We start from the raw sequence: 27,966 nt of genomic DNA on the forward strand, positions 1-27,966 counted from the left end.
CCATAAATGCCTGACAGGACATGCTACCTAAACCCCCAAAACAAGCACACCCTCTAATCATTTCCCTTTCCTCCCCGAATCTCACCCCTTCCCAAAAAATAACTGAAAAGGAAAAGATACCGAGTGCTTTATAAACAACTGCAGACTTATTAATAAGATACTAAGGCTGGTTACAATTTTAAAGATGTTCAAGACATCTCTAAGCCACAACCAGCTCTGCTTTCCCTGATATAATCCAAGTCAGCTCAACATACCTTAACAGCGCTATTTAAATTATGCAAAATGCCACGGTGACCTGAGCAACTTTCAGAATGATTAAAGTGTTTCTTGTCTTAATTTGGGTGAGACTTGGCTGAGCTGCCTTGCGTACAGATGTGAATTCGAAAGGTACCTGATTTAAGAATCTTCAACTGGTAGGACCGGGAGGTGGAGGGCAGACACCGGGCACGGGGCGAAAGGGCGTGCCGGCGAGAAAGGTTTGTTTATTTAACTTAAGTCACCAAGGGAAAATCGGGAGGATGCATGCCGGGGGCTCTGGAGTCCAGGACGCGAAATGGGCTTGGAAATTTGAGAAACAGACGTGCGGACGCCTTAGGCTGAGGGCTCTGCTCTCTGGGAAGGAAGGGTGGGCGGGCTCACCAGAAGGGGGAAGGAGGAAACCGGGTGGTAGGCGGAGAACGCGCAGTATAAAGGGCCCAGCCTTCCAGTACGCTCGCCACTCCGAGCCACTCGGGGACCGCGGGAGCCAGGGCCAGACCTGGAGGAGGGAAACGCACGTGCTACTGCGGCAATCTGAGCCCACCACCTGACGCAGTTCGCTCTGGCATCCGAGGCGAGGATCCCGCGCCCTCTGCTCGACCCCAGAGCCCTTCCGTTCACCAGCGGCTCCCTGCAAGGCATGAGCGGAGCGCGGGAGCCGGAGGCTGCAGAGCAGTCATGAAGCGGTGGCCCAGCAGTGGCTGTGCGACGGCAGCCCCCAGGCCCCCTCCGGGACAGGCGCCTCCGGGATGAGCCTTACGACACGCGACTGCATGAGCTGAAATTTACGCCCAGTGCCCCACCTCCGTTCTGCGCGCCTGAGCCGCAGGCACCCCGCCCCTACAACTTTCCACCGCGACACCTGCGCGCTTGGCCAGACCGACGCCCAGCGGACAGGACTCGCCTCCCTTCGCAGTCTCTACCAGGTGCCGCGGGCGCGTGAGCTGCGGTCCTCAGGTTGCTTGCGGCCCACCGTCCAGGAGCAAGTGTCAAGAGCCTTCGGGAACGACACTTTATCTCCCCCCTTATACACACGCACGCCAGCTTCAGGAACACGGGCAGTTCCAGACAGCCACCTGGCTGGTTCTGCGCCCTCTCCGTTCTCCGTCACCACAACTCCCAACTCCACTTTGTCAATAAAGGTTTCTAAACTCATCCAGGCACCCCCACCTACCCACAGCCCCAGCCTCAGCACGCACAAGGGCTCTGCCCTCTCCGGCCACAGAGACCTCGGCAGCGACGGTGCGCACTAGGCAAAGTACGGCAGGCGGACAAGGACCCCGGAGGGGCACCTGGGTCACCAACAGACAGTGACAGCCCGCGTGTACCTGGGGCCCCCATCTGAAGCCGGCTCACCCTAGGACTCGGCGTCAGGGCGGCGCGGCCCACGGCCCGAAGGAGCACAGGGAGGAGGGGAGGTGGCTCGTCGGGTGAGTGGCTCCGGGCGGCAAGGGCGGGGGAGCCAAGCGTGGAGGTAACTCCGGGCCGCCACTGAAGCCCTCCTCCTCATTCTCCTCCTCCTCCTTCTCCTCCTCTTCCTCCTCCCCGCGCTCCTCTGGCGGCCGCTCCCGCTCCAGCTGCGGCGCCGCGGCCACATCTGGGGCGCCCATGTGCGCTCGGGGGCTCGGCTGCGCCCGCCCCGCCGCCGCCCCCGCTGCCCCCTGCGCGCAGGGTGGCCCCCGGCCCGGCCCGGGTCCCGGGCAGCCCCCCGTCGCCGCCGCCGCCGCCGCCGGGGAGCGCCGGGGTTTGCTCCACAGTCAGCTTGGACGGCCCCGCCGTGGCTCCGCTGTGGTGCGGCGGCGGCGGCAGCGGCTCCTGCTCCCCCGGCCAGGCGTGCCCCGCCGCGCCCAGCGCCAGCCCCACGGGCCCGGGGAGCGGGGCCGCGGCAGGGGCCGAGGCGGGAGCCGTGCCGCCGGGCTCCCGGGCTCCAACTCCGCCTCCCCCGCCGCCCGCCGCGCCGGGTCCTAAAGCCGCGCGCCTCAAGAGGATGGTGCGCCTGGCGGCCGAGCTGCTGCTGCTCCTGGGGCTGCTCCTGCTCACGCTGCACATCACCGTGCTGCGCGGCTCGGGAGCCGCCGACGCGCCCGACGCGGCCGCGGGCAACGCCACCGGGACCGCGGTGCAGGTGAGTGCGCCGCCGGGGAGGGCGCGGGCGCGGGAGGCGGGGTGCGGAGCCGGCGCTGGAGCCTCGCGAGGGCGGCCGCCGCCCCGCCCTGCTGAGCTGCCCCTGTCTGCGCAGCGGTTTTGCGGGGGTGCCTGGAGGCCGGAGACGACCTCGAGGTCTGCCAGAAGCTCGCCTCCGGTCTGTCACAGGCCAGGTTCCTGGTGGGTGCGGAGCTTGGGGCGCGCGGAGGAAGTGTGGAGTCCTTACTTGCTTTGGGGCGCTTCCAGTCTTAGGTTGCCCTTTGGAGGCTGAGTAACGTTACTCTGGGGGGACAGGGAAGCGTATTATACCTATAGGGTAATATCCCCAAACTGGGTTGGGAGGAAAGAATCCCAGTGAGTCTGCCCCTTAAGAAAGCAACGCCAAAAGTCAGGGAATAATTCTCCCCGAGAATGGCCAGACAGCCTTTATTCGCCCAAGAGTTCCACGTGCCTTCACTGTCCATCCCCAACCATGAGGATTCACGGAGTCGAGCCACCTGTCTTGCTTAGGGCCAGGGTCACCTGGGGCTTTGAAACGTACAGCAAACACTTCTTCCCAGCGTTCTGCTGCTGTCAAAGGTCGCTTTGGAATGGGATATAGACAAGGTAGGAGAGGGAGTCGCGACTGGGGAGGGGGAAGTGCGTCAGACCCAAGGTGAATTCTGGTTTCAGTATAAAAGATTGTCTAGGTAGGGATTCCCCTGCTGCTGTCTTGGAAAGCGCTTTTCCTTTAGTCTAAGAGTGTGACAACTGTCAATTTGGGGCCTGGGTAGAAGTGAGCAGAGATTTTCCCAGGAAGCAGTGAGAAATCTCTGGCTCCTTAAATTTCCTAAAACCATCCCCTCTAAAACCCTTTACTCTACACTGTCAAGATAAGCTTTATTCATTGTTCCCAGAAGGCTTTACAGTCATTGCCCTTGCTAGTTTTCATGTTTTGCATTTTTATGTAATTTATTGCAAAAAAACCCTCTACTGTTAAAGAAATAATTAGATATTTCTATAGTGCTTTCTACTTGCAACTGTTTTAAGTGCTCTCCAAAATTTAATTGATTTAATGAGGCACTATACTGTTAATATTCCCCCTTTACAGATGCAAAAACTGAGGTAGACAGACATTAAGAAACTTGCCGAAGTTCACACATTCCAAACTCTTATTTAATTACGCCCAGTTTTCTTTCTGCCGGGCTGTTACGGACTGAACTAAGGTGATCCTTGCACACAAATGCAAAACCGTAAATGGAAAAGTATACACCGCAGAGCCTAGATTTCTTTTAAATGAGGGACATTTCTGAAAATGTCCTAACGTTGTGGAGCCCTATCATCTTCAAGGTGGGTAAACAGGTACAGTGTCAGACTGACAGGATTCCTTTGGGGAAATTGAAGATACTGCCGTTCTGTAAACCATAGTACACCCGGCAATCTAATGCTGTAGGAATAATTCTTAATGTCTTCAAGATTTCTGGAAGTCATATTTTATATATGATGCTTTCTTTCCTCATGGGCTCATGAAAAGTTGTAAAATTTATGTTCTATGGAAAAGTAAATTTGGCAGATTTCTTTATGAGGTGTGTGCTATCATTAGAATAACCTGGGGTCAGCCTTTTCTGCCTGAACCATAAGGTAATGAGAGAAGCAGCTGGTGGAAGTGGCAACTGTAAAAGGGAAGTGGATTAAATTCTCAAAGGGGCCTTTGGGCTGCCCCAAGGGGGCAGGAGAAATGGGGAATTTTGAAAGAGTAATGCTCCTAGAAATATCTAGGCTTTCAAACAGCTGCTAATCCACCAGCTTCGGCTTATCTTGTAATAATACTCAGTTATTCTGGCCACTCAATGCACTTATCCAGGCAGAATGATGAGTTTAACAGTTTAGTTCATAATTTTACTCCTTTTTGTAATTTGTTATTATAAAAGTTTTATATTCTTCCTGACTGAAGTTTTTTCTCTGGCTCTCTGACTCTCCAAAAGTATTATAACTCAAATGGAGAGGGAATGTTCTGCCAAGTCAGGAGGTCTGCAAAAGACATTTATTGGTCTGTCTTCTTCAGGCCTGGGAAACTGAATTGGCTAGTAGCAGGTGCCTTTGAAAACAAAACTCTGGACACTACATTCTTTCTGTTTACTGGACATTTTTTTAACCTGTCTTAAAGTCCATCTAGATTTGTTGGCTCTGTGATGTATCTTAAGTTTCTAAAATCATTCTTTGCAACCAGAAAATTGATCAATCCTTATACTACATTATTTTTTGTTATCTCAGCTTAAAACATTCCGAACTATGAAATTGGAGTCAGAAATACACAATGGTAGGTTGATTTGCCCAAACTGTAGTGCATTTCAGATCACTTAAAAAGAGACACATCCTTATTTAAGATCTGGTGGTTTTGACATATCAAGGGCACCCAATAAAATAATAGAACAACAGGCACTGTTAGCACTTTACATATATTAATAAAGTCTCATATATTGGGCACATCATTATCCCTGATTCAAATGAGAAAAACTGGTGGTGGGTAACTTGCCCAAGGTTGCACTTCTAAAAGCTCCTTTGTTTTTTGGTATTGTAGAGTGTAAAAATCTTTGAAGAATACTTGTATTTTGAGTTCTTGGTAAAGTCATCATGCTGGCTGTAAGAGAGAAGAAAGCCCTTTAACAACTTTCATTTCAAACATATCTTGGCAGTCTTATTGTGTCAAATATGAACATATGTGTGTATATATATATATATACACATATATATATACACACACATTGATACATTTTATATATACATAAACAGATGCTTATATAAAAACATGATCTAACATAATTTTTGGGGTAGTTCCAGCATGCTAGGGAATACATTTTTTTTTACTATAACTGTTCCTGTGCTGTAGGTACACTCGTATAGAGTAGCAGTAAAATGCTTTGAGCACATTATCTCTATTGGTTATGTGGCTCATGAAAATAATGATGTTAGTCTCTTTACTGTTTTCAGTATTTTAAAGTACCTGGTAAGACATTATATAGTTGTCTGCAACAACTGCATAAAAATTCATGGAAACATCAACTCTTTTCACTTTTGAATGAAATCTTACCTCCTCTTTAAATAAGCTTGTCACATGTTGATCAGATCCTCAGATTAGTTCTTTGGTATGTTTTTAATTGATGGTAGTAAGAAAAAATTACATAAAATAAAAGCAGTATGGAAGACAGAACATGCCAAAATAGAGAATAAACAGGTACTAATAATAGTAATAATAATACTATCTCTTTTCCTTGATTCAAATGAGGACTTCTCTACTAAATCTCAGATTTACAACCATGAATTTCTGCACATTTTAAATAGTAAAGCTAGGACCCTGTAAGACAGTGAAATATAAGCAAGTATTATAAAACATCCAGTTGCTTATTTACAATGCCATTAAAACAGACCAAACTCTGAAATGTAGCTACATGTCTGTTCTCTGTCTCTCAACTGTCATCTTTATTAGCAGTTTCCCCCTTTTTATCCCTCTACTACTCTTCAGTAAAACAGCTAGCTCCTGTACTCACTGCCTCAGAATCAAGAGTTCATATGAGTTATTCATAGCAGGAGGAGCAAAATCAACTTTATTTGTTCCGTAATACAAGTAAGACTCCTTATAATGACTCTATGAGATAGATAGTATTTATGGACACATTTCACAAATGAGGAAATTGACACCTGGAGAGATTTGAGTAACATTCCCAAGGCAAAACAGCTGTAGGGGGGGCAAGGCCAGGATTTGGTCCCAGGCAGGCTAATGGTAGAGCCCAATTCTTCCAGGTGTCAGCAAGACTCCTCCACCGCCTGTTCAGGTCAACAGCCATTGTGTTTCTTGTTTTGTGACTTGCCTGCCCATCTTCCAGGCAGGCTACTTGCTCTTATTTTTGAGATTTTTTATAAACTATGGGTAACTGTCCCAGTTAGCTATCGCTACTTAACAAACTACCCCAGAGCTTAATGGCTTAAACAACCACCATTTTATTTGCTCATGAGTTTGTCAGTAACTTGCTCTGGGCTCAGCTGGGTGGTTCTTCTGCTGGTCTTACTAGGATTACTCATGCAGCTAGCACTGGGGTTGCAAATGCTGGAAACTTGAGCCAAGACATATAAGACATGTTAGAAAAAATTGAAGAGAAAAATAAAAAATATGAGAAAAAAAGGAGACAGAGAAGATAGATCTTTAAATCCCAGTATTAGTTTCAAACTCTCATAGGAGTTCTGGAAGGAGACTATAAAGATATTGAAAATAAGCAAATGACTAAAGAAATTTCCTCACACTGAAGACAGACTTGGGGTTACAGATTGAAAGGGTCCACGAAGTGCTAAACAAGACTAACAGCTAAAGCCCTAAATCTAAACAAAACCTGTTAACATTTCTGAACATTATGAATAAAGAACAATCCTAAACAGTTCCACTTAAAAAAAAAAGTTACCTGCAGAGAAATAATATCAGGCTCTTCAGTGTAATAAAGTAGATTTCTCTTCTTTAGGTTGAGTGGTATTCTACTGTATAACTCTACCACAATTCATTTATCCATTCCCCCATTGATGGACATATGTGTTGTTTCCAGTGCTTTGGATAGTATAAATAAGACCTTAACATTCTTGTACAAGATTTCCTGTGGACATATGTTTTTATTTCTTGTGAGTACATACCTACTAGTACAAACTACACAGTTTGTTCTTAATACTATCATGGGAATTCCTGTAAAGAAACTCACTTTTCTAAAGGTCTTTCTTTCACTTTCTCAGCCCTTTAATGTTCTGCTTTTAGTTGCTTACCATTTGTTTCATATCTACCAGCAATGATTCCTTCCCTTGAAGGTGTCCCCCTCTCAGTTTCCCACTTCTGTTATGGATATTTCATCTACCTTTCCAGTAGAATTTGGAGAAGGAAAAGAAACAAATTAAATTTCTTAGTCCACCACCCTGAACTGAAACACTGTAATTTTATTTCTTATTTTATTTTCCTGTATATAAACCAGAAGAAAGTTCTATTATTTGTGCTCTCCATTCATTCATTCTCTTCCAGGCATGTCCCAAAAGGCATTGATCTTTGAGTTTGGGGACACCTTCAGAAGTCATGAGAACTGTCCATTCTGTAAAGAAGAATTTATTGGGGTTTTAAAGTCTCCAAAGGAAAGAACCCCACAGACACCTTCCATACATCATACAAGTATTTTTTAACAACCATCAATACTGGAACATTTTTACTCTGATGTGTAAAGTCTTTAAGTCTTTTATGCTGCATCTTAATTTCGTGTTTGCCCCCTCCCACTGTTCAGTCACTTTTCAAGAAACATCTCATTTAGAACTTGAAGATTATCATTTAGTAGTTCCTTTGTCTTCTCCAAATTAGATTATCTCAGTTTTGTACACTTGTCTTCATTGGTCCTATTTTGAAACATTTTAGTGGGTGTTGTGGTCCTCCTATTTTTCAACTTCTGAGAACAACTTTCTTCTACAAATCTGGGCTCAGGATTTTATGATTTATAAAGAAAAGAATGGTGATGAAGCCCCTATCTTCAGTGGCAGCTAAGGCTGTCTCTCTGTCTGTACTCATCTCCCAAAAGGCAGGAGATTATTTAGGGAATGGAACAGAGCATCAATTTAATGCCCAGAATTATATGGTGTGGGTTTCAAAAAATAGCAAGGGAGAGTGTTATTAAAAAAAAAAATCTCATGTTGAATTTTATTTAAACCTTGTCTATACTCCCATAAGAATTTCCTAAGAAGCCATGAACATAAAAAAATATATAACTTAATTTCTTTTTGTGGCATATCAGTCCAGAGGTTAGAGGAGTGCAGTGCTAATAAATGCAGTGCGCTGGTGCCCAGTGTTCCTCTTTGGACTAAGTGCTCACTGCCCGCCGTTGTCACTGGATTGGTAACATAACCTTATGTCTCTTTTCCTTCTCTGTCTTCCTTTCCCTTCCTCTTCCTGGTGGCACCTCCTAAATATTCTACTTGCTCTTTGTCTTCAGGTTTGCTTCTGGGAGAACCCAAACTAAATGAAGCACTCCTCAGACACTAGTCATGGGAGTGATCACTTCCCTAGGTAGCAATGGTGTAGAAAAGGCCCAGGGCAGGTTCCATGAGGCACCTGCTGCTGCTTGTGGTTGATAAAAAGTTGAAATGCGTTAGTGTAAGAAGTCAGAAAGGAATGCGCTGTGTGCAGCAACGGAATCAGGCTACACCATGCCTTCCCAGAGCAGCTGGGGAGAGGGGAATTCCAAAATTGTAGGAAAGAGAAAGGTCAGGGCTAGGCAAAGTCTGCAGATTGCCCGTGTTTAGAGAGAGAACTGGTCTTTCTCCTGAGAGCCTGATCCCGTGTTTGTTTGCCGTTTTAGGAGGGAGGATGAGTGGCAATGGGAGGTCCTCAAAGATGTGTGGGATTGTCATCTAATGCCTAAAATGGCAGAGGCCAAGGTTCCTTAATAAACATAACTTTGCGCCATCTCCCCAAGCACATATTACTGGGAAGTTGTGTAAGCTGAGTAGAAGTAAAAACAGTAGGTTAACTACTACTTCCTGTTGGTCTGACCCATGCATATTTTGGTAAACTGAGTCATCTTGCCTAGAGCATTGTCTGTGGCTGATAAACCTTTGTAAGAGAGCAACACCCCCATCCCCACTGGAAAGGATGATGCTGCAGGGCCAATAGAATAAGAGAGTTCTGTATTCAAGTTTGGGGCCTTGGGCTACCAGATGCACAGTTTGGGGCACCCCAATCCCCAGATGTTTAATAGAAGTGACCTGCCATAAGCTGCTTCTGACTGGACACCACATTTCTATTTGCAAAAGTAACAAGGTGTGGCTAGAATCCATATGAAGTATGCAGGGAAGCTGGAAATGATGTCATAGGCCACAGGCACCCAGATAGGCTGTCCATGCCTTGATTCCCAGCCCCCTCTTGGAGATGGCAATGGGAAGAATCAGGGAGAAAGTGGCAGTTTATTACTTTTTTCAATACAGCTTTATTGAGATGTAAGTGATGTACAATGAACTGTACATATTTAAAGGGAACAATCTGACAAATTTTGACACCTGTAAAACCATCACCACCATCAGGATAAGGAGTAAATCTGCTGTCTCCAAAAGCTTCCTTTTTCCTTCCTCCCCAATTCTCCAGCAATCTCCAGGCCATCACTGATCTACCCTCCATCACTATAAATTAGTTTTTGCATTTCTTGAACTTTTATGTAAAGAATCATACAGAGCCTCTTTGCTCACCATAATAAAGTTAAGATTCATCCATGTTGTTTGTGCATAAAGAGTTTGATCTTTTTCTGCCAATTAGTATTCCATTGTATACATACACAATATGCTTATACATTCACCCAGTGAAACACATTTAGGTTGCTCTCAATTTGGGCCCATCAAAATAAAGATGCTATGAACATTTGGATACAAGTCTTTGCACAAACATATGCTTTCATTTCTCTATGTGAATACTTAGGAGCAGAGTGGCTGGATCATATGGTAGGTGTATATTTGGCTTGTTAGAAAACTGTGGCAGTCTGTTTAAGTCACTCACATAGCGTTTTTAGGATTTGCAACAATCCAGGGACACCGCTGGAAAATTTCAGAGAATTCAGAAGTTGAGTCCCAAGGTGGAATCTACCTACAGCTAAAGCATTGGTGTGTGAACTACAACATACCATGAAAGACTAAAGGAAGGAGAGATGGAATTGTCTCCTTGAAAAGAATTCTCCTGTCTTTTCAGGATGCCCAAAGTACAGAAGCTCAATTCATCAGGTGATGGTAGTCATGGTGATGCTGGAAGGAGAATTATGTGTTAGACAAGAAAACAAGTTGGGAAAGTGTCCCCAGAAGAAAACTTGGCTTCCTCTAGCTGCTGGCCAATGCTCCCTTCACCTTGCCCCTGTGTCTGCCTGACTGGAAATGAAGAAAACCAGAAATAGATTTTGTATCTCTTGCCTGGGGACTCAATTACATTGTGACTTGGAAATCTGGTATTGGTTATGAGCCCAAAATGAATTGGAAGCCAGGTTTATTGCTGGGAACCTTCAAATTCCAGGAAGTAGAGGGGGCAAAAATTTTAAAAAGGAGATCTCATTAGGTGTTCTAATCCATAGCCCAGGAAATGGACTGAGGAAATGTTAACATGAGCTGACCTCCTGGCTACACTGGACACGAGGAGAGCACAGAGTATTAGAAACCCACACAGGACTCTGATTGGAGGGCAGGGGTTACCCTTCCCTTACACAGAAGGTGGTCCATTCACGGCCTAGTGCTGACTGTGTGCAGCTGTGACCTAGGAGTACAGATGAGATGCTTGGGTGACTTCTGCACCCACTCTTGCACCTGGAGTGTGGTCCGTGGAACTGCAGCAGCATATCAGAGGAGCTCATTAGACAATGAGAATCTCAGGCCCCACCTGAATCAGGATCTGCAATTTAACAGAGGTTAAATGGGCCCTTGGTTAATCATATGCACTGTGTGGTTTTAAGAAGCACTGGTTGAGCACATGCTTTTCTTGCAAGTTGCAAGTCCCAGAAAGCACTTGGTACAGGTCAGGTGTTATTTAGTTATTGCCCAAATACTGCATAGCATAATACCCCAAAACTCAGTGGCCTGTAACAGTACACATGTATTTGTATGCTCATGGGCCTGTGGGTCAGCTGGGATTCAGTAGGTCTGGGCAGGCTAGGCCCCAAGCTGTGTGTTGGGTCTGGTTTCTTCCATGTGTCTCGCATATTTCTGCAACCATCAGGCTATCTACCATGTATTCCTCTCCTGGGGATGAAAAAGCACAGAAAGTGGAGGCGAGCCCAATGGACAAGCACACTGGGCCCTTGTTTAGATCACATCTGTGAGCATCGCATCAGCCGAAACTAGTCACAAGGCTCAACAGAGTGGCCAAAGGTATGGGCTTTGGCTTTATTTCAGTTCTCCTGCTTCTCAATTACAACGTGTGCCCTTGGGCAAAAATCTCATACTTCTCTGTGCTTCTGCATCCTGTTGAGTAAAATGGAGTAATAATAGCTACGTCACTGGGTGTTATAATGTTGTAAGGACCACCCTGGTGTGCAGGAAAGGCTCAGTGCATGGGTGTTGGTATCACAGTGCTGTGTGACCTTGGGCAAGTCATTTCAGCTCTCTGCATTTCATTTTTTTTAATCCAAGAATAGACATCCTAGTGGGATAATTCTATCAACTTTTGAATTTCATCTTCAACCATGAGGATGAGGATTAGGCTGGTTTAACATCAGATTGTTCTGAGCACCTCATGTGAAGGGAAACATCTCACAGAACTCGTGCAGTCCAGGCTGGCTCCATGTGGCTGACACACATTCTGCCTCATTCCAATCAGTGATGCTTCTAAAAGGGCTATTCTTGGCTTTTCCCACATGGGAGAAAGAAAGGAAAGAGCAGAGGCAGCTCAAAAAAGAAGAGACTGAGAAAGCAGCTGGTCTCCTGGTTAAACTGAGCCCCTCTCCCCACCCATCCACCATGTGGCCACATCCCAGGGAGCAAATGCCAGATGGATGTGCTGAATTTCCAGTGGGACTCAAGCATCACCTTGGGCTGTGTTGTGGAGAAGCTCAACTTGCTCTGGGCCAGAGTGGGACAAGGGGAAGGGTGGGGCCCAAAGGCCCCTGTCTCTGAGAAATTAGAGCTTCAAAAGCCATGGATTGCTCTGTTAGCACAGGATTCCACCCACCAAAGGTTGTTTCTGAGTCAAGACATGCATGTCCATCTCTTTCCATCTTCCTTCTAAATGGTTGCCCTTGTGCAGTTTCACTGCATAAAAATCCTTTGCACCATGGCAGGGATGGAGCTGTGCCCACAAATGTGTTATTCATCACTCACAGAGCTTTAACAATTTAAGCCTGCAACTACTTTCCCAGATGGAGGGACACCCTTTTTCTACCTTCCTTTCCCAGACATAACAAGAGAAACAGGACATGTCTGGGAACAGGAGTTGCACAAGCTCTGTGAGCTATTGATTCTGCTTTGTAATTACTGTCACTCAGCAGAAGAATTTCTTCCTTGTGACCAGTCAGATTTTGCCTTTCCTCAGTGTGACACAAAGTCCATTTCCTCAAGGTCTTCTGAGGAGCAAGTGGCCAGAGTTTTTTCAATGTTTCCCATAGTTGAAAAGAATATTATATTTCCTTTTTCCGTTATGGCATTACATTGCTAATGTCTAATCAGTGTGTGGTCCGCTGTGGTTCTCAAGTCTTTTTCTGTTCTTCTTCCAAAGTCCCTCACTGCCCTCTACTCCCAGTGAGTATCATCCTTGTTTTGATAGGCTGTGTCTCCTACTTCAGGTATGATCTGCAGTGCCCTCTCCCTTCTCCTAAAGTCAGGACCAGTCTCATTTCAACTGTCTTAATAGCTTATTAATTTGGTGATTGCCACAGGGACTGGGCATAGCTAAAATTGACAGGAAAAAAATAACTTTAAAAAAATGTGAAATGACTCTAGTATCCCACTAGAACAGCAAAATGAGAAGGAAAAAAAAACCTGAAGGCATCAAGTGTTGGCAAGAATGTGGAACACCTACAGAGCATGTGAACTGATATGAATGCTTTGGAAAATTGTTCTTCCAAAATAACTACTAAAACAGAATATATACATTCCTTCTAACCCAGCAATCCCACCCTGGGTATATACTCCACAGAAATGTATTCATCTATGCTTGCAAAGACTTGACAAGGAATGCTCATAGCAGCATTATTTAAAATAGCCCCAAACTGGGAACACTCAAAATTCCCATCAACAGTAGAAGGGATAAGACAGTAAGTGCACACACTGGAAAGGAACAAACACACCTATTCCCAACATGTACGACTTTGCAAATGTAATGTTGAGTGAAAGAAACCAGGCCCATGTGAGTACGTGCTAGATAACTGTTTATGTAAAATAACTAGAAAAAACTAAGCTATGCTGTTGGGAGAGAGAATGCTGGTTATCCTTGTCGAAGTGACCAGAAGGGAGGGGAAGGGGACCAGGTGGGGTGCTGGTCATGTTCTTTTCTTGATCTGAGTGTTTGTTAAACAGATATATTCAGTTTGTGAATTCTCATTGAGCTGGATGATTATGTATGTGCATTTTTCTGTATGTATATCATACTCCAATTAAAAATATAATAAAGAATGCAGCAGGCTGGGTGGATTGTGTAGAGGTGATGGCCACTTTTCTCTGGGAAGGGCAACCCACAGCCCGGGAGTCCACTCTCTGTGCTCCTCATGGGCGCTACCCTGCAGACCGGTCTCCAAATTTTAATGAGTGTTGGACTCGTTTCCGTGTTACGGGGATCTTCCTTTGCCTCTGTGGCCCAATACTATTGTTACCACATGAAAGACCAACTGCTGGCTAAGATAGAGTCCATATGAAAAGAATGACCAGCAAATTTACTGCTTGACTTCATTCCCTTTAAATGGAAAGGGCCCCATGGTCCCCTTTCAAAGTTCAATTGTGGACATATATCTTCTTTATAGGACATTGTGTATAATAAAGAGAAGCAATAACTTAGAATTTTTTTAAAAGAATACCTTTGAGAGCACTGTGAGATGGGCATTCCGTCACTGTGGTTACATATGCCTAGTCCTAAAAGTCTAGCCCTTGGTCTGAGAGCCTTCTATTCAACATGGAGATTTTTTTGGACTAAGTAAGTTATATTTTTATACTCCAGCCCTTTCTCTAGGCTCTGCAAGGTCTTGGGAAAGTAATGAGAGGCAACTGACTTCAAACCAGAGGGCCAACCCACTGAAATCATGCAGAGTGGTACAGTTCATGTCCCATTACTCATTAACTTATCAGGGGTTGCCCTTAGTGGAGTAAACATTTTTTAAGAACTGAGGCCAAAACTAAGCTCTTGGATCAGTTATATGTAGTCTCCCAATATCCACGTGGACAGCATTCCTTCACATAGCCCTGGTGTAGAAATCTCAGAGAGCTATTAGCATTTATAGGTATTAGAACTGAGTAAGGACAGAACAGAGTTGTTTTTATGACTACCAGAAAATGAACATTATTACCTTTCTAAGAGGAAAAATGGTTCTACTGTATACAAGTAAAATTACTTATAAAGGATGTCTGTGGCTTAACTTGGGGTGTGAGAAGCATCTGCACTCAAAAGTACCAGCCTTCTCAAAACAGAACAATCTAGAATGAGCTTTTCAATATGCAGTCACTTACTACATCACTGAGTCAGCCCAAATGGGATAAGGCATTTTAAAGAGTGGCCAAGTCATCCTGGCTTGTACCTTCCACTTCTATTTAATCCATTACTCTTGATGAAGGTTCAGCACTCCATACTTTGCTGAAAAAAAGCTAAGTACTGATCCTTCCCTTTCTACTCCACTCACTGGCCCATTCAGGAAGATACACCTACCGTGTGAAAGAGCTGTGATTGTCCTGCTGAGATTCTGATGGAGGCAAAACACTCCAGAAGGCATCTGTGAAATGAGATAAATCTCACCTATAAATGAGAACAAGCATTGGCTGGAAGAAACTAGAAATATTTGGAGAGGCCATGGAATCCCAAGGGGGGTGACTCTATATATTGAGGAGCAGGTGGAAATAATGAGCTCTGGGCTCCTCAGAACATACCTCTGACAGACAACTGTTCTGGTCCAAGTTCCCCCTCTTGGCCCCATTGCCCTGAAGTGAAGTCCAGTGTTGTTCCCAGGCCCCACAGTGGTTCTCTTCACTGCTTTTCTCCAAGGCCTGGCCCAATGCTAAACTCTGGAAAAAAATGAAAATGAATGTCAAAGTACCCAGCCTTAAATTTGTTCATAAATGGTGAAAAGGGGGAAGAAAAGAAGGAAAGCAGTCCTGCACAGACCCAGCGAACTCAACCAATGTATGATGTGGCCCAAAATAAGGTAAGAATTATGTGCTGTGGGGCCAAGAGTGCAGTTCCCACCTCCCTATTGTGAACTGAGGGCAGGGATGTGACCAGAAGGCAAAACGAAGAGACAGAACCACAGCTTTAAAGAGCTACTGTCTACCTAAGAAGGTTGCATCTCTCCTCTGGGCTCTGAATAGTTGCTGCAAGATTGCTCACATCAGGAACTCAATGTACTTAACTCTGAGGGCTCCGGTATGTGTCTGTTCTTCCTTGGGTTGGAGTTCTTCATGCCATTTAGGATGCAATGTAAATAGAAACTCTATGGAAACCTGCCAGTGAGGTGAAGGCTGCCTGAATGTCAGGAGCTGTCTGTAGGCTATAGAGACTGTCTTTGAAAGGAAAACAGCACTCACAAAACCCCACGTGTTCAGCCTAGAGTGACATAAGGGGACCATCTTTGGGTTTCTGAGGTCTGAGGAAAGGTAGATGTTGGCAGAAGAATTGCCCTGGTTGTGTCTCTGAAGGGTTCTGTGTCTTGGTCCTAACATCTAAGTGGAGTGCCTTTGGTGTTGTCAGGATACATGGGCACATGGCAGGTGCTCGTGTATGCAGGGGTTATGGCATGTGGATGCAGGCGTGGTCACTACCCTGCTCCCTTGGTTGAACCAGGGCTCTGCACCACTCGTACAACCACAGTGAGGTGCTCTGCTTAGAAGGCAGGTTGCAGACACTCACCAAATCCTGGAATATTTTTGTTGGTGAGAAACCTGGAAAACTGAGTCCCAACTTCTCATTCCAGGCATGAGGAATCCAAAACCTAGAGAAATGAAAGGACTTGGCCAAGACCATGCTACTCATTCCAGGTTGACTGCTTTCCTCTGCCAAGTCCTCTTTCTTGAAGATGTACCACCCCCATTCTTGAACATCTTGAAGAGTTTTCATGGTCCTGTTATGCCAAAGAGAAGTGGAGCAAATGTACATCTAAAATACCCAGACTCTGCAACATTACAGCTGCTGTTAGGTTGTTATAGTAGCTGAAAGGAAATTAAATAAACAGAAATTGTGTCTCTTTAATTTCAGAGCAACCAGGCTGTAGTCAGGAAAATGAAAAATGTACATATAAGTGTAAAGCATGGGCTTGACCATAGGGTAAGCATTCCACAACTCCATTCATTCATTCAGCACCTACATGTTGAGTGATTATTCTGTGCAAACACTGAGCCTGGACACTGAAGATTCAAAGAAAACAAGCTTATGTTCTAGAAGCAGAGATTGAAAATAAGTAATTCATAAATAAAGTCATTATTATGGGTAGTGACAGGTGCTTAGAAGGATATAAACAGGATTAAAGATAGGGAATGCCTGGGGGTACCTACTAAGAGTGGGTGGCCAAGGAAGGAGTTGGTGGAAAAGTAACACTTAACTGTCAAGGTGGGGAGTAAGAAGAAAGGGCCAGCTCTCAAAGAACTAGGGGGAGAGCAGGTCAGGCTGATGGAATCTCAAGTACCGAAGCCTTGAGGTGGGAAGGACTTTGGCTTGACTAAAGCACAGAAAAGAGACTGGAGAACTGTGTAGGGTAGAAAGTTGTCTATGAACTTTCAGAAGAGGGTGGGGGCTTAAGAGAATGTGGCTGTTCTAAGATCAGCAATGAAGAATCCGTCAAAGAAATTTTGAATGGTGTCGCTGGTCTGTGGAGAATGGCTGGAAAGGGTGCAGACATGTTAGAAGGTTTTATAAGAAAATAATCCAGGCAAGAGGTGAATGGACATGGCCCAGGATGGGGATGAGATGCAAGACACCATTCTGACACAGCCAACAGGATGTGCTGATGGATCAGATTGCAGAATTGAAAAGTGATAGAAGTCAAAGATAACTTCAGGTATATGGGGGGATGGGTGTGTATGTCAGTGGATCTAAATTGGACATGCATAATTTGAGAAGTGAAGGTGGTGAGCAAGAAAGTAATCAATGCATCAGCAACTGAGACCAAAATGTCATGAACAGTGGTGGGAGGAGAACCAAGAGCACCCTAAGGGCAGAGCCCCCCTACTGAAGGCTGCTGTGTGAGCAAAAATGAAGGCAGAGAAGTGCCCATTCAACTGGACAGCTTGGCTATTGCTGGTGGCCTTGTAGAGAGCAGTTTTGGAGGCAGTGTGGGAACAGATTCCAACTTCTACTGGGCAAAGGGGCTAGTGAGAAATAAGGAAGCAGAAAGAATCTAAGTAAGTCTTTGGGAAGTTATACTATGAAAGGGAAACATGTTGACCTGGGGTTGGGGGAGGATAAGGTCCCTCACCTCTAGGTATCTGCCATTGCATGACCAATAACTGGCCATTAACAGCCATGCAGCCTGTCACTTCTCAGAATACAGGACTTAGAAGTTCACTGTGTTTCTGCATTTAAAGTAGCAGGTTCAGTTTCCCTGAAATAGATATTTAAAGAGAAGATGGGCTTCCTTTCTCAATTATTCAGATAATAAGTTTGCTTTAGTGGAATGTAGACAAGCCTCAATGCTTATGATATTTGCATAAGGGGATGTTCACCTGTCACCACAGCTCCATGAAGGAGATCCTGACTCACCCGCAGGAAAGATAGAAAGGTAATGCTTAGAGACAAACCCAAACAGTGTACTTTGCTACCTTCTCTTTCGCTGACAAACAGGCAAGATAAACTCAAGCAGAGAAAAAATGTGTGCCTCAATCTTGGATTCAATGCAGGGGTCTGCTTGCACTTTCCAAGACTGAATGAAAAGTCCACGTGAGTGGACTTGTTTCAAAACATCCCATCTCTGGTTTGCAGGGGGCAGTCTCTCACCCTAAGGTGGCCACAGGTCTCACTAAGGTGTCAAGCTCAAGTATCGAGGCTGTTTTCCACCTTGTGGAAGATGTCATATAAAAAGATCCCTGCCTTATCTAATAAAAACAGAATGTGGTTACTTATTTAGACATTACCTGTCCTTACATCCTACAAGTTAGGTGGTAAGCAGTTTTGTAATTTGTCTTTCCCAAGGCATGAAGACCAGTGAAAAGAGTACACTAATTACAAGTAATCACATTTCATATAAAAACATTTTGAAAAGGCTCAGCATGGAGGTTTATTCCACCATTCATGGGCATGATATTAGCTTTGCTAGACACTGCAATGATTCAAACAGAAATGAAGAGATAATACAGTTTCTTAAAAATCCCTTGGCCAGGTTTTTCGTTAACTGTCATTCAGGTGTTTGGGGTCCACTGATGCATTTTTGGAGTGACTCATTTTATACTGAGCATATTTTCTCCTTCCCAGATGCCTAAAAAAAAAAAACAAACATGACCTACCAATGCAAAATCCAGGGAGGGTAGAATGTGTGAAGGGGAAAAGTGTGTTCTGCTAAAGTGTCAGGTTCAGGAGCATCTGCCTTGCCTGGTGTGTATGGCCTTAATTTCCTGCCAGTTTTTCTATTGGAATGCCCCCTGAGTTGCTTGAAATTGAAAAAGAAGTCATGATTCTATAATCAGCTTTAGGAAACACTGAGAGAAGGGGGTAGTGGAGAGGTTTCTTTTCACGGAAAGTTTCTAAAATCAACAAAAGTAAGGAAAAAAGACTAGGCACAGCTTTGGGCCATAAGTCTGGGATTTTAATGTCAAATAGCGTTAAGTCCCCACCTTGTTGGTTAAGTGTCTTCTTCCCTATATTAGTTATCTTTTGTTCCAAAATTTAGCAGCTTAGAACAGAGACATTTATTATCTCAGAATTTCTGTGAGTCAGGAATGTGGGCACAGCTGGGCATTTCAGGTCCAGGGTTTCCCATGGGCTGCAGTGAAGTTTATCAGACAGGATGTTGGTCATCTCAAGGCAGGGCTGGAGGACGACTGGCTTCCAGGTTTACTTGCTTTGTCATTGACAAGACTCAGTTTCTCATGGGCTGCCAAACTGGAGGGCGCCCAAAGCACCTTACCATGTGGGCTTCTCCACAGGGCAACTCAAATAAGGCAGCTGGATTCCTTGGAGCCAGCAAGTGAGAAAGGCCAGAAAGAGTGTGAACAAGATTAAATCTATGACCTTTTGTAACCTAATCTCTGACATCCCAGGACTTCTGCCTTATCATGTTTGTTAGAGGCAAATTACTTGCTCATCCCACACTCAAGAGGGAGTGTGACTTCCGTGAATGGGACCATTAAGAGCCTTTCAGAAGCTGCCTTCTATCCTCCCTCACATGTACTTAGGTACCCGTGCATTTCTGTTTTCCCCAATGGGGACAATTCCCCTTCACTGTCTGGGGTGGTGACTTGGGTCTGTACTTTCCCAGATCTCCTCAATTTCAACTCCAGTTTCTTTCTTCTCATGTCCATTCCAAATATAAGATACTCAGATTGATCTTCTTTAAAAGCCTTGCCCTCCCCTGATGAAGAACATCTAGTGGTTCCCCCCCACTCCTTGCCTCAAAACAGGTATTGAGCAACCGCATATCTGGTATTCATCCACTTTTCTTGTCCTTTGCTTTACAGGCTGTATTTGCAGTCAAATGGACTCTTCCTGGTCCTTGTACCCTCCCCATGCTCTTTTGCCTCTCTGCCCAGGCTCTTCCCTTGCCTAATACTGTCCTCCCTTTTTCCAGCTGTAAAAATTCTGGACAAGCCAAAAAAGCTTTCCTGTGAACTGTCGAGGTGAAAAGGGGCCATTTCTGGACCCTACGACATTGTCCATCTATTAGGTAATGATTCTATTCTTCCCCATATATAATTATCTGGGGGTACAAAGCGTCCTGCCTGCCAAAACAGAGCAGGGTCTTGAGAGCAGTAGCTTGCCTCTCTTTCACACCCCATGGCATATAGAGTAGCCCTTGCATGTAGCATATGTTCAGTAAAAGCTGGCATGTCTGTTCCTGCTGTGCTTTCCAAAATGTCTTCACCACATCTGGGGAGACAGAATGGATAGTGTTATTTTCATTTCGTAGGCAAGGAAACTGAGACCGGAAAATTAACGTACTTGCTGATGGTGGACAATGGCAGAGCCCTGATTACATTCCCAAGTTCCAAGGTGTCCAGGCTCCCAACACCCCGACAATGGTAGAAGGAAGTGACTAGTTCAGGCTTCTCCATCCATATCTGGATTTTTCTCTTAAATGTAAAACCACCTAATTTGACCTGATTTTTCTAATGGAATGATTTGCAGTCACTCAACACCCCTGCATTGTAATAAATGTTCTACTCCTTGGTTTTCTTGTTTTAATCATTCCAAGGCAGAGGACAGAGTAGAGATTTTTTAAAATAAATAAATAAAAGACCGTCTGGGGCCGGAGGAGGGCCTCAATCTGCTATTTCTTGTTCCTCTATGAATTAACATTTTAACTTACCCAAAAAAGCAGCATCAGGAAACAGCATATTTTTAAATGTCACCCTGTGTGTCTCTTGCTGTCCACTGATTTACTTGTGACCACGTGATGAAGTAAGTTATCATGCAGCTTGTAGCCTGTACAGGTCCAGAGGATTCTAGTGACCCAGGACAACACTGCCAGATGCCTTGGTCGGAACCACAGGCATTTCTGTCAGGAAAGTGGGGTGTGTGCATCTGTATGTGTATGTGTGTGTGTGTGTGTGTGTGTAATGTTTATGTATGTGTACATGCATATGTGTGTTTATAACTTTGTGTATGTGTGTTTATATATGTTTGTGTATGTCTCTGTAGGTGTGTGTGTGTGTGTGTGTGTGTGTGTGTGTGTGTGTGTGTGTGTGTGTGTGTGTGTGTGATGGAAGGGGAGCAACTTAAAAGGGAGGTTAGGCATTAGGGATAATTATTTCTCAAAACCAACTGTCCAGACCTCCATAGGCAATATTCTGAATTCCAAATGACTTTCAGCCAAGTCATGTTTGCACCTGGGAACTGTGAAAAGTATGGAAAGCTGCATGAAGGGGATGAAACCTGACCACTGCAGGAAGTGCCTTACAGCCCCAGAGGCTCAGATGTATTGACATGAGGTAGTGAAGTAGGAAAGAATTACAGTTTTCAAAGAGAGATCGGCTCTGTGTTTCTCTTTTATCTCAGTATGATGTGTGTGTCCTAGAAGAAAGCCATCTACCCACAGTACAAAAGTGACATTAATGCAACAGACATAGTCTGAATCCCTGGCTTTTGTGGGTCTGATACTGAGGAAAGTCAGAATTTCCTGTATGACTTGTTCACCCTGTGTCAGTATTGTGGTTTCTACGTACTATGTGAACTTGATTTTCCAAGTGCCAGGTGGACTCTGTGGGTGACGGCAGCAGCCAGAAGTGAAGGAATTGGCTAGAGCCACTGGGTTACCTGGAGTCACATTCATACATTTCCTGGTGCATGGATTGTCAGAACCCTTATTCTCTGGCATTTCTTCACTCAGTTCTCCTTAAAGAACATATCTTGTTCCACTTGACTTAGGAATCTGATGTCCAGCAGCAGGTCATTATCCAAAAAGCTGAGTATGTGGTAGCAGTAATTGGTGTGTGAACTGACTCAGAGGGGCCATGATGAGCTGCAAAATTTGACATAATTTTGACAAGTTGTTGGACCATTCATCCTACTGAGATGTCTGTGCTCCATAGGAAGCTACTGTTTTATGTGACATTTTGCCTGACATACTGCTTCAGGATCCATCTCAGGAGGCTCTCAGGTTAAGTGGAAGCATGCTTCATTTCCCAGCAGGTGATTTTATAATACAGGAGGCCATGAACACCTCTTGAGCCAGGCCCAGAACACTAATTCCTCCCAGCGTTCTTCTTATGTTCCCCAAACTGCACGCATTCATTTCCCCTTTTGGTCCATTTCTTTTCCCTTCCTCTACCCTCCTCCCGATATTAGAATGACAGCTTCCAGTTGCTTTTTGGTGCCATTCCTTTGGTCCCACAAGATGTTTTCCTGTTGTGTATTACCAGCTGTTTGAGGAAAAAAACAAAACAAAACAGTGGAATAAATAATTTTTATCTACAAAGTGTAGCATTGGCTTTGTATTAAGATGTAAATGGAAGACGGTAAAAGTATATGATGTAAGGAAGAGAGTTGGTAAAAATGAAAATGGTAGTAAGGGCTGTTATTTCTTAAACTGCTTGTATAGGAGAAAGAGCTGTTTATATTTGGGTGAGATTGGCTAAACACTTTGGGCCAAATTCTGGCCTCAAATACATGTGGTCAGCCCATGAGCCCTGGAAAGAATCTGGCTTTGCCTTTATCCAAATATTAGTCATTGCTGGGTGGACTTTTTTTAGGATGATTTTTGAAAAGATAAATAAAATAAGGACACAAAGATCTGTAAGAAAAGCCAAGTTTCACAGGGAACAAGGCTCCTAATGGTCTTCCATTCTTTCCACCACCAAGAGGCCCCGAAACAGGCTTGTGTGAGGCCCAACAGTGAACCTGCCCATTTCACAGATGGATGAAGACTTGGGAGTTGGTGCACCGATTCAGGCCCAGTGCCTCCTGCCTCCCCATCTCTGGTTCTGCCCAGCAGACTGCTGCCACCAGACATAAAGCAAGAGCAGGCCAACTTGAACCCCTCCGTGCCCTGTGTGGATTGATGCAGGGGGACCACACATAGTCCATTCTTCTCCAGCAAAGGAGTGATGTGTTCCAGGCAAAAACCCAATCTGGGATGTTTTGGCCCAAAGGAAACATTTACAACCAAATTATACACCTCGGAAAATAAATGAGCTTTCATTTTAGAAGGAAACCCTGCCAGGCCCTTTATTATTTGCGCCACAATCATAAAGTTGGTTTTAATCTCTATAGTGGAATGCTTCTGGGTTGGCCAACTGGCAGGCTCTAGCGGTTTGAGTGGGGACCACTTCGCCCTTAAAAACACACAATGGAAGCAGAGGGAAGTACTTCTCCTGCAACATTTAACATTTTTCTCAGGATCCATGGTTTTTTGTCTTTTTTTCCTGGCGTGTTCGTTGCAACTTCAAAGCAGACTCCTTTTTTCGCTCTTTCTTTTATTCTCATTTTTGAAAATTCCTGGGGCTTTCCAGAAAAAGGCTTAATGTAATGTTTCCTTTCTAAATTGATGAAAATCCAGGAGTAGGTCCAAGAAAGTCTATAATGGATTTCCATTGATCGCTCGAAGGGGAATTGGATATAAAAGCGCAGAGAGAACAGAGGGAAAGTTCTCTTTTTCTACCTTAACAAAGAAATCAGGTGATTTAAACCTGCTGGGAGACTGTTCCCAGGGTTTATGCCATGAAATAACTTTGTAGATATAGTAGCCAGGAGGCTTAAGGTTTCTGGGATGGCCTGGGTTTCAAATATTTAATACCATTATCAGATTAGGTGCTAGCTAATGTGTCCTGATTAAGGGTTTAGAAATCAGGAGGTCCTCTTACCAGCATTTAAGGATGTGGCTAGTACTTTTAGTTGGAAAGCTCCCTTGGAAGAGGCTCAGAGAGGATTAAGCTTAGAGAATTTTGCACTTGTACTGAAAACACAATGATGAAGTCCTCATGGACACATGGAGTTTCAGAGCAGGACCTGCTAAGGTGAATGCTGGGCAAGGCTTTGGTGCTCACTGATTGGGCAAATCGGACAACACAGTTAAGAACCTCCAGTGACTCCCAATCTTTACTGCACATTGGAATCCCACCGGATCTGTGGAAAGTCCTTGGTGGCTGGATCCTGCCCCAGACATGCTGAGTTAAACCTGGACATCAGGAGTGCGGCAAAATTTGGAATCCCCTGCCAGAGACTATAAACTCCACTAGGGCAAAGACCACTTCTGTTTTCTCACCATTATATTGCAGTGCTTGGAATGGAGTCATTGTCTCTCAGTAATAACATGTGGACTGAGTAAATGAATAAAGGTCCTGGCGCTCATTGCCCACACACCATCAAAATGAACCCCAGCTAATTAGGTGATTTCAGCTCTTAAATATTTGAGATGGTTTAGGGTGGAGTGTGGTTTAATTTCTAGGTCTTCTTTGCCCATATCCATTTTACCCTCTGCTTCTCACTGCTTAAAGCATCCAGAGAATAATTTTATAACCTCTTCGTAGACTACTTTTGGTTTGGTTTTGCTTTGTTTTTGTTTTATGTACATCTTCTAAGGCTATAATTATGTAAATATATATACTTGGGTTTTTTTCAGAGCTCTTATTTATTTTAATTGAAGTATAGTTGATTCACAATATTATATTGGTTTCAGGTGTACAGCATAGTGATTCAACAATTATATACATTACAAAATGCTCACCATGATAAGTATAGTTACCATCTGTAACCACACGAAGTTACTACAGTATTATTGACTATATCCTGGTGCTCTAGTTTGCATCCCTGTGACTTATTTATTTTATATGTGGAAATTCGTACCACTTAATCCCCTTCATGTATTTTGCCCATCGCCTCCCATCCCCCACCCTCCTGGCAACCACCAGTTTGTTCTCTGTATTTAAGAGTCTGTTTCTGTTTTTTGTTTGTTTGTTTGTTTTGCTCTTTGGTTTCCACATGTAAGTGAAATCACATGTTATTTGTCTTTCTCTGTCTGACTCGTCTCACTAGCATGCCTCGTCCACTATGAATATTCATGACATGGCGATCTCCTAACTTAGGACCCTTGATTGCTTTGCATTTTCTGGATCTCAGGAATTTATACCTGAACTACTCTGCTCTTCGGGTTTCCCTGTCCCTCCTTGTGATGTTTTACTTCTTCGGCGATGCGTCACGGCTGTCCTTTGCCAGCAACGCCGCGGGGGCATCTCTTACCAGCGGCTGAATGTAGGGCGCTTGTCCTCTTGCTCTGATGCCGAAGGTTTCCACTTCCCACCCTTGCCTCCAGCTCACTCTCTCTCCTCCCACAGACACCAACTTCTGGCAATGGATAAGTCAGCTTTTATTGTAAAAATGTTTATGGAGACTGTCAGTTCTTAACCTTAATACTGAACCATGCTGTTTGTATTTTTCCAAGTGATGGCGAGTGTGAAGGACTAATGAAAATGGAGCGTGAATAGATCAAACACACTTCGTGGAATCTTTGTTCAAGACCTGGAATGGGAGAACTCCTTGGGGGGCAGGAATTCCGGGGCTCGAGATTCTCCTGTGAGTCGTGCTCAGGGCCTGAGGTCACCAGCTGCCATGAGAGAAAGTGAGGCTCAGGGCAGTGAGGGAACTGGCCAGTGGCAAGCAGTGGCAAGCGGGAGGAGGGATCTAAGATACTTTATTTCTCTTTTGAAAAGCAACACCATATTTTCTTTGGTCAGAGTATGAGCAAATAAATCCACTTGTAACTGTCCTCTGACCTTTTGCTTCTAAAAGTCAGGATAGTGAAAGAAGCCGTTCGTAAGTTTGTATAATGTGCCACGTTGGACTGTCTCCTACTTTGTGCCTTTTCTGTAGACCAGTAGGGAGGGTGAGTGTTTCCAGCTCTTAGTCGCTGACTACCCAGCACTTCCAATAAACATGGGTTTCCCTCTAAAAATTGAGTCTATCTATCTGCAGATCTTGGGAGTGAAGGGGAGAGTCCCAGCTGCAGCAAACACATGGCATTTTCACAGGCAGAGGTGTGAATTTGCTGGAGGAAAGCACAGCTCAGGTTGTTACGTGGCCCTTTCCAGTTGGGGTTAATTTTCTTGGGTTGGATTCCTGGCAGCAGCTAATCTTGTCTGCAGTGTTCAGACACACAGGTGTGAATGGATCTATCAGGCTTCTGTTTTCCAGAAGATGGCTCTAGAATAACAAGGAGCAAGTGTGCAGAGGCATGGGTGAAAGAATGCTGTTCGGGGACTCTTTTTCTTTGGAGGAAGTCATGTTTGGTTTGATGGTGGCTACTGTACATGCTGAGAACAAAGAGGCTTCCCTCTTCAGCTTCCAATATGTCATTCTTTAATCGCCCAGAAGACTGCAGGCTAGATGTTGAGCAGTCTGAGATGTATCCTTGCTTGTGGCTTTGCTGTCCGTGTTTGGGGGAGGGGTGACATGCTCGCCAGGCACCAGGGAGCTCTCAGGTCTAAAGAGAAGCCGTCTTCACACCATGGTCATAGCCATTTGGCATTTGGGGCACCTGGAGGGAGCTTTTTGTCCAACTCCCTTATCTGTCTCCCATCTTCTTTCTTCCCTCTTGTCTCATATACTGATGGACAATTTCTCGTCTTCTGCCAGCCTCTGAGCTAGAAAACTGTGTCTGTTTCAATCAGGACCCATACCTGTCCTTCCCCATGGGTTTGCATGGCTTATTCAGAGATAGAAGCACAATGAGGGAGAAACCAGGGAGAAACCCTTTGCTGCCCCATTTGGACACTTGCTTCCTAAACAAACACGATGAGGTGAGGCTCTACTGATGCCAGGGAAAAGCAGGAAGTGAGTGAACTCTTCTAGTTCACCCTCCATCTTCAGGGCTTCGTCTTTTCACCCTGTGTGTTGGTCTCTAATGTCCACTGAACTCCACAGCAGCTGCATCCTGCCAGGGACCCAGGAGGGTGGGGACTCTGCCCCTTCCTCACAGAGTCCGGGATTCCTGAGGAGTGAGTGACTGTTCAGAGGGTCTCCCCAGGCCAGACTGGATGCCTTGGGGCTTATTTACTATTTGCCTAATTACATTTCCCAAATACAGGCAACACCATCTGAGAGCCTTTCATTTCCTGGAGATCTTTTCCTTTGCTGAAGTGACCCTCAGAATATTAGCTCTTTAACCACCACTCAGCCACCTGTTTCTTGTGTTCTCCTGCTTAGAGCCACAGGTCTTGGGTATTAGCCTGCCTGGGAATCACTCGGAGGGCTGGTTAAAACACAGGCCCTAGGCCCCACTCCAGAGACTAAGAATGCAGGATGGGCCTGAGAATCAGCATTTTTAATAAGTTTCCAGTTGTTACTGATGCTGCTAGTCTGGGGACCACATTTTGAAAATGATTAGCATAACCTGGTAACTCAGCATTATTACTAGCTTTTCTGTGAGCTTGGTTAGAAAAGAATGGGCTACTTAGGATACCTTTAAATTAAATTAAAACAGAAATTACTGTTAGAACCCACATCCATATATATATATGTATATACATAAATATGTGTGTAAATTTATATACACATATGTGTATACTTACAATACACAATATATACTTGTATACACTTATGTACACACACTTGTAAGTATGTATATATATATATAAATACATTGAATTCTTTGAACTTTATTCAATGTATTTGATACTCTTATTTAACATTTAAGAGAAGCAAGTAGGTTCAGAAAATGTTCATAATCAGAACTGAATTCAACAGAAGAAAATACTGGGACTCTTATGCCTCGTCTTCTGAGTCTCCTCCTTTCTGTCCCTGCTTCCCAGATCCCTAGTGTACCATGATGCTCCAGGGCTGTTCCATGGTGCACTTGGGGCTGTGGAACAGTAAACTGGTCACACACAGGTAGCAGTCGTCACTGGTACATCCAACTCAGTTGCTATAGGGAAGAGCTGGGCGCTGTACATGATGTTACATGGAGTGACTGCTCACGACTGTACCATATGTTGTGGCAGAACTTTGAGTCACCTCTCAAGTGGAGACTGACTCCAGAATGAGCCAAGGAGACCTTCTCTACCTCTGTCTGGGCTTCTCCTCATCCCCCTACATCCCAGAACCCTAAAATAGTTCCAGAGATGTAGGGTGAGTAAATTGTGCCCATGCCTAATGGCTTTGAAATTCTGTTTTTCCATTCATTTGTTCATTCATCTGTTTATTCATCCACCAATTCATTCAGAGGGTAGTTAGTGAGTTCCTACTATGTACTTGGCTCTGGGCTAAATGCCAAAGAT

The 27,966-nt window shown here is 44.6% G+C and overlaps 1 protein-coding gene across 3 annotated transcripts in view; it reads left to right on the forward strand.

Moving 5' to 3' along the window:
- The first annotated feature begins 2,245 nt into the window (after nt 1-2,245).
- The window catches only part of ISM1 (isthmin 1), a 64,905-nt gene continuing 39,184 nt past the window's right edge, over nt 2,246-27,966 (forward strand). For all 3 annotated transcript variants that reach the window (XM_073236944.1, XM_037022468.2, XM_073236945.1), the window contains exon 1: nt 2,246-2,383. In XM_073236944.1, coding sequence (XP_073093045.1) covers nt 2,246-2,383 — 138 coding nt within the window. The remainder of the gene's footprint in view (nt 2,384-27,966) is intronic.

This window comes from Manis javanica, chromosome 5, assembly GCF_040802235.1.
Source record: "Manis javanica isolate MJ-LG chromosome 5, MJ_LKY, whole genome shotgun sequence".
Lineage (NCBI taxonomy): Eukaryota > Metazoa > Chordata > Mammalia > Pholidota > Manidae > Manis > Manis javanica.